Genomic DNA, 7,521 nt, shown 5'->3' with positions numbered 1-7,521 from the left:
TCTATATTGCTCTACTCTACTACTAAGCTTATGACGACAGAAATTATTAACGTGGCCGCTGGAAATTCACATAATATTTCCAATATATATTACGCATGGAAATGTTTAATGTTTTTGTAGATCGTATTGGTTATTGTAATTTGTAACATTATATGGGTTTGCTTATTATATACCTAAAGTTTATTTACATATATACATAGTATACATAGTATAACATTATACTGCATATATATAATTATCCGGACCACTGAGGTGACTGACCTGCTAGACACCCTAAAAAGACGGTTACTATAAGATTTGCATAGAAGCCCGAAATGTTTTGAATTTTTTTTCACGTACATTATTACTTAATTTTCTGTTTTCGGAGACAGTAATGAACGCTGTCCGCGATTCGACGCAGTCGGATTGCATACCTGTCGACGTAACCCAGTCGTCGCACATTGTCGGATAGCCTACCCTTATTACTACGGCGAACGTCATTCGAGGTGACTGACCTGCTAGACACCCATAAAAAGACGGAGGCTATATGATTTTCATGGACCCCCGAAATGTTTTAAAATTTTTTTCACAGTAAAGAACGCTGTCCGCTATCCGACGCAGTCGGATTGCATACCTGACGACGTGACCCGGCCGTCGCATATTGTCTGCTATCCGACGAAGTCGGATTGCCTACTCGGACCACTGAGTTGACGCTCGGAGAGCTAGTAATCTATAAAATAAAAAAGTAGTAATTTATCAAAGTTTTCTAAATTTCCAAATAATAATGTTATAGTGTTGAATATAAACAATAATTTATATATTATAGAACTTAGGCCTAGAAAAAATATCTTTCTTTTAATAATGCTAGTTTATATTATTAACTTACTTATAATAATTGTGATAAATTTTACATCAATCAAGTAGTCACCTACATACATACTTATTTAAAACTAAATATAATTACACATTTTTTATGAAATATACCTAATTAAAGAAACATAGGTACCTACTTAAAATCAGAATTTTGCTGGATAAGCATGTTTAAGAAAGTAATTATAGTAGAATTAAGAGGATGTCACACTGGTTATTTTCAGCGGTAAAAACACGTCTACGAAAAACAAACGAAACGGCATTAAAAAGTGTTTTTAGAGTAAAAATACTTATTATGAAATTTATAGAGAACAATATTTGGGAGGGAACCTCATCGGTGTTTTTCGAAATATTAAGCAGTAAAAAAGTTACAGTTATTTAAAAAATGTAAAAAAAAAGATTTTTGTGCCTTTAATATCGAGCTGTGTATTTGTATAAATACAAAACCCCGATGAGGTTCCCTCCCAAATATTGTTTTCTATAAAATTTATTATAGGTAATTTTACTCTAAAACCACTTTTTAATTGCTTTTCGTTTGTTTTTCGACAGCGTGTTTACGTCGTTAGATTTGATATTTCATTGCAATAGTGTGCTGCCACCTACATGCCGTTGTGACGGAGGTCGCAAATTCCCCACTACGCCAAAAAGTGACTGCTCGTACGGTCGCCGGTGATCGGCGACGAGTGCCGACGACACTACGACAAACGCTTCTGAGAATAGATTATTGCTAGACTAATTGCTGTATTTCCAGAAATATGTATAAAAATTAAAAATAAATATTCAAGTATAATTATTACTATAACTATTTTAATACTCGAATTATCGTAAAGTAAACTCTGAAAAATAACCATTTCTTCTGTATGATTCAACGTGATCACATCAGTTGTGAAAATTTTTATCATTTTTTTTTATAATTTTCCGGATCTACATTGTTCATTATGGCAAATAAAAAAAATGTGCTAAAGCGTAAACGGTCGACTAAAAAAATGGTCACTAAGACACTTGCACTTAGACGATCTAAAAAACCAAGGTAAGTGCCCTAAATTACATATTATTTATTTTAAAAATTAAAAACAGTGTATTACCAATTTAAATTTAATTTTATAAGCTTAGTCTCCCGATCTAAAACGAAAAAAATTGTTTTGTTATATATATATATATATAATTAGTGTCGAGTCTCGACTGCACCTCGTCATAGAGAAAGTCACTGATCATTTGTAAAATGCCGATAAAAATGTATACCACCCCAAAAATCTTGAACATATAAAACAAAGAAATTATTGAAATTAAAAGTAAGTCACTGTAATGGATTGTGTTAAATTTGAATCCAATGATATAATATCATTGAATAAGAAAAACGATTCTGAGCGAAGACGGTCAGTCAGTCTATATAATATCTTACTATATAATATATATGGAGCCTGCTATTAAATTTTCAAGATTTTTTACCTAACAAATAAAATATCCGCTCAGAATCTAAAACGTGTTTGAATTTCATATTTTAACACATCAATCAAACTAACCTATGACTCAATGACGAGGTTCACTTGACATCTACTATATAGCAGAGCGATTATACTTACTTTTTTTTTTTTAATTAATTAAACTCTAGTGGTGTTGTTGAGGACAGAGATCCTGAAGAATCTTCAGTTCAAATTCGATTCAACAATGTTGATCAAAATTCGAGGTAATAACATTATTTTAGAACCTATAAATTGGTGTGTGTGTGTGTGTTAATATAACACAAAACCAGTTAAATGTTAAATCTAACTATAGTACATTTTATATTATTCATAATTTTGACATAATATATTTTTACCTATTATTGTACATTAGTAGGCAGTGCCAAACATTTTATCGTGTATTTTGTTTTTGAGACTTCACCTTTTAAGAAATAATGAATTAATTAAAAACTTTAGGTTTACTTCGACACCTGTTCAAGTTGACCCAATTGTTGAATGTAATCAATCTTTTAATTTAAATGATATTGAATCCTACACATTACCATGTGTTGAGGAAAATAGTAATACTGAGTAAGTATCAGAAAAAAACAATAATCTCTTTGATTATTCTTATTTCGAATTTCGTTTTCGATTTTATTATTATTTTTATTTTTTTTATATTTAGGGTTCTTGCTGACCATTTATCGGGTAGACGAATTGTAGATGTTGATTATATTTTTAAACAAATCCAAAACAGTTCACATGGTAGTGGACTAGACTGTTCTTTTTTGAATATGTCTTTTGTCTCAGAAAAACGTTATGGTTTTTTTTTCCAAATTCAAATTTCAATGCAAAATGTGCAACATTGTAACAGTTATTTCTTCAGAACCATCTGATAAATCATATCTTCCCATAAATAAAGCCGTAACAAATGGAACTGTAGCAATTGGTAAGTTGAAAAAATAATAATATTGATTTACTTAATATATACCTACCTAAATTATAGAGGTAATATTATATTACCTTATTATTTTTTTTTTTATGTTTTCTGATTAAACCACTATCGTCATTTGATTTTCAAATGTCATAAATTTGTATTATATGTTGCCATTTTAAAATCAAAATGTTATAGTGTTTTAACCAATAAATATAAGGGTCTAAAAAAATTAAAATATTATACACTATTAGAAAATCATTAATCTAAAATTTTGAAAAAAAAAAAAATTGAAAATAGTCAATACAGTTTTTGTTGTATTCGATTTTGTCGTTGGTTGTAAAAGTTATACATTGTTATAAATCATCTTCAAGGAATTGGCCAAAAACAACTAGCTGAATTATCAGCTGCAATGGAAATTCCGTGCATGACAAGTACCACTTTTTTTAAAGAACATGAAAACTTAAGCTCTAGTATTCATAACTCAGCGTGGGAGGAAATACAAAAAGCCGGAGAGGAAGAAAGAAAATTAGCAATAGAAGCAGGAGATGTTGGCGATGATGGGATACCGTTTTGTACCGTTGTAGCAGATGGACAATGGTCAAAACGGAGTTATAAATCTAAATACGACGCTTTATCCGGAGTGGTATATACTATACTTTGTACTTTCGTTATATATTTAAAGCCCATTAAAATATGATTTTCAAACTTTAAAAATTTAAGTAGTAGGTACCTTGTTTTTTATTTTATAAGTAAATTTTATTTGAAATATTTGTCTCCCAAAATTAGTACAAATAATTCGACTATTGTTAGATAAAGCCTGCAGTGCTAGGTAAATTAATGTTTGTCATACAATATACATTTATATATTCTACATTCATAATTATTATTTTAGTAACGTGGAAAATAACGTGTTAATCTATAGAAATTATTTATAATATTTATTATTATTTATAAAAAATAAATTATAATTATTAAAATATTAAAATATACAGGCCACTATTATTGGATACAAAACTAAAAAAGTGCTATTTGTTGGGATCAGAAACCGCTTTTGTATTATCTGTAGTCGAGCTGAAACAAAAAATGAAACTCCAGGCATTCATACATGTTTTCTAAACTGGAAAAAAGCAGCCACCGGTATAGAATCAGATGGAATAGCTGAGGGCTTTTTAAAAAGTGTAGAGCTACACAAATTGAAGTTCAATAAGCTTATTGGTACGTTATTCAATTTTAAAAACTATTATGCACCTATATTAATTTACTTTTGATTTCATAGGTGATGGTGACAGTAGTGTCACTAAAAGACTTAAAGAAATTCTACCCTATGGACCTGATTATATTGTGCAGAAGATCGAGTGCCGTAATCACATGTTACGGAATTATATCCAAAAATTAACTTTTATTGCAAAAAAAACTAATTATCCTATCAACTTAAGGCAATTTATTTTGAAAAATATATTAAGATTCCGGACTGCTATTGTGACAGCAATAAGACACAGAAAAAATGAAAATGTACCAACAGCACAGAAAATTAAAAGTTTGTAAAACATTTTAATTATAAATACACAGTATATTATACTGTATTATGATTTATGGTCGACAGATAAATCATTCAAACACCCCAAAATTTTAGTTATAGTGACACAATTGACAATATAATATATACATTTATACTTTATAGTAAAATTTAGTAAAAGGTTTCTTATAAATAGTTTATTATATTTTAATTATAAATAATAAATAAATATGTACAAACCTATATATGTTATAAATTTAATATTTGTATAAAATTTGTGTATTGTACTAAATGAATATATTTTTTTAGATTTATCAGCCGACTTATTTAATAGTCCGTATCACATTTTTGGTGAACATTCAAAGTGTGACGATTATTTTTGTAAAAAAAGACTTCTAGAAGAAGAAAATTGGGTACAGCGTGCAGAAATCTGTGGAATGATGGTTGAAATAAAAAATATTGTTAATCGCTTAGTGATAAATTCGGAAAGTTTGATTTTAGACGTAGATAACAACATATGCGAGCAATTTAACAGCATTATAAATAAATACATCGGCGGAAAAAGAATAAATTTATCGCAACGAAATTCATACAACACCCGGGTTGAAGCTGCAGTAGTGTCCTTCAATTCTAAAGAATACCTGCGAGCAATAAATAAAAACGTGATGGAAAAAAGTCCAGGTACCTATTTATAATAACTAGTTTGGACAATTGTCAATTGTCAATTAATAAAATTATATCTTATAAAATATCATAAAAATAACAAATAAATAAGTATAATGAGTTGTCATTTTATATATTATAGGTAAAATGTTAATATATATAAATTTATAATAATTCATTATAAATATTTTAGGGAAATTTAGTAAATTATTCTTAAAAGATGTTGCGAGAAAGAGACGTAATAATGCACGAAGCCGAGAGTTATTTCCTTCTAAAAATAAAAAAATTAATAAAAAATGTGGTCCGGATGAAAACTATGGATTAGCAGATGAGTTGGTTGACGATTTAACTCCTGCAGAATTCAAAATAAGAAAAGATAATTTTCTCAACGAATTTAAGACCACTAATCGAGGTAAAAAATTTTAATTAGGTATCGAATAAAATTGATGCTATATGAATCTTTTGTATTAATTTTTCAGAAAAATTGGAAAACGAAACCAAAGATCAATCTAAATCCCAACTTTGGTATTCGGAGAGAAAAAAAAGAATTACTGCCTCAAATATAGGGAAAATATGCAAAATGCGACAATATACATCTTGTAAAAAGATTGTATACGACTTGCTCTATAGTTGCATAAACATAAAAATAAAGGCTATTGAATATGGACGTGTAATGGAGATCGAAGCAAAACAAAAATTTGAAAGTTTATATAATTTGATAATTGCACCTGTGGGTTTGTGTGTAGATGAGAACATTCTATATTTAGCCGCAAGTCCAGGTAGTTAAAAGCAAAAACTATTAAATAACAATACCTAATTAGTTATAATTAATTTAAAATAATTAAAACCAAATTATAATAACCAATAAATTATATTATTTAGATGGCCTCATTGGCGAAGATTCGATCATCGAAATTAAATGTCCGTTTTCGGCTAGGAATTTTTCTGATATATTCGATGCTATAGACGAAGGAAAAGTAATACATTTAGATTTTTAATACCTACCTTACCTAATATTTTTAAACAATTTTAAATTTCTGTAGATTCCTTTTTGTTTTAAAGACAAACAAAACAATGTTAGCTTAAAAACTAACCATAATTATTATTACCAAGTTCAGACTCAATTGCACGTAACCAAAAGAAAAAAATGTAATTTTTTTATTTATACAGAAAATTGGTATTATAATGTATGTATTACTATCGATGATAACTTTTGGTATCAAAAAATACAGTCTCAAATACATTTGTAAGTATAATATTAATTAGTATAAACCATTTTTAATTTAATTAATTTTTAAATATATGTTCACAAATTTAACCATATATTATTGTATATCTCGTATTTAGATTCTATAATGAATGTTTATTGCCGGAATTAATTAATCCGCAGTTTGGTAAGAGGCATCTAGTTACCGACATTATCGATCCACCGAGAATTTTAAAAGAACAAGCAGCCAAAAAAAAGTATTTTTTTACTTTTTTTATTACCTACATAGGTTTATTAAATACCCATAATACTATTATATATAATACAATATCATTTTTTTTTCTAGATGATTTATTTCCAATATCAGCATCTCACCAACACTCGTATCTATTATGTACAATGCACATATCAATATAATGTCTTCCTTTATTCTTGAATAAATAAATATTTTTTAATTTGAGTTGAAAATAAATGCTACCTATTGTCTATCATATTTAATTCGATTATGAGTATGCCCATCGCTGAGATGAATGATCGCATTAGAAATACATAGATACATTGATACAAAATGTTGAACACAATAATGTAAAGAATGTCATATAAAAATCTTCCTCAATAATATAATATTATGTGTAATAATTACAAAATTACCAATGTTAAAAAAAAATAATTAAAACTTAGAATAATATAGGTATATATTTCATAGTATGTATATTTCAAAAGTAGGTAATTATGCTATGAATGTAAATCAATCTATGTTGTGTATACGTTGTTGACTGTTGTGCTTTATATATTTGTACACATTTAAAAGTTAAAATGAACGTAAGTCAATTAGTAGGTAAGGTAGGTTGTGAATGCAAAGTGAGGAGCAAGCGCGCCGAGTGCATAAAACATTATACACGCGAAA

The 7,521-nt window shown here is 28.1% G+C and overlaps 1 protein-coding gene across 1 annotated transcript; it reads left to right on the top strand.

Annotated features, from left to right (window-relative positions):
• The first annotated feature begins 1,835 nt into the window (after positions 1-1,835).
• LOC132932882 (uncharacterized) lies at positions 1,836-6,964 on the top strand. The gene is given in 15 exon segments (XM_060999230.1): positions 1,836-1,879; positions 2,462-2,536; positions 2,769-2,882; positions 2,977-3,115; positions 3,117-3,240; positions 3,600-3,871; positions 4,221-4,443; positions 4,505-4,765; positions 5,054-5,246; positions 5,596-5,819; positions 5,887-6,186; positions 6,290-6,384; positions 6,451-6,653; positions 6,755-6,871; positions 6,961-6,964. Coding segments are annotated over 15 exon segments (2,388 nt in total).
• The last annotated feature ends 557 nt before the right edge of the window (positions 6,965-7,521 follow it).

The sequence above is a fragment of the Metopolophium dirhodum genome, chromosome 1, assembly GCF_019925205.1.
Source record: "Metopolophium dirhodum isolate CAU chromosome 1, ASM1992520v1, whole genome shotgun sequence".
NCBI classification, from domain to species: domain Eukaryota; kingdom Metazoa; phylum Arthropoda; class Insecta; order Hemiptera; family Aphididae; genus Metopolophium; species Metopolophium dirhodum.
This window is presented reverse-complemented; position numbering and strand designations above follow the sequence as displayed.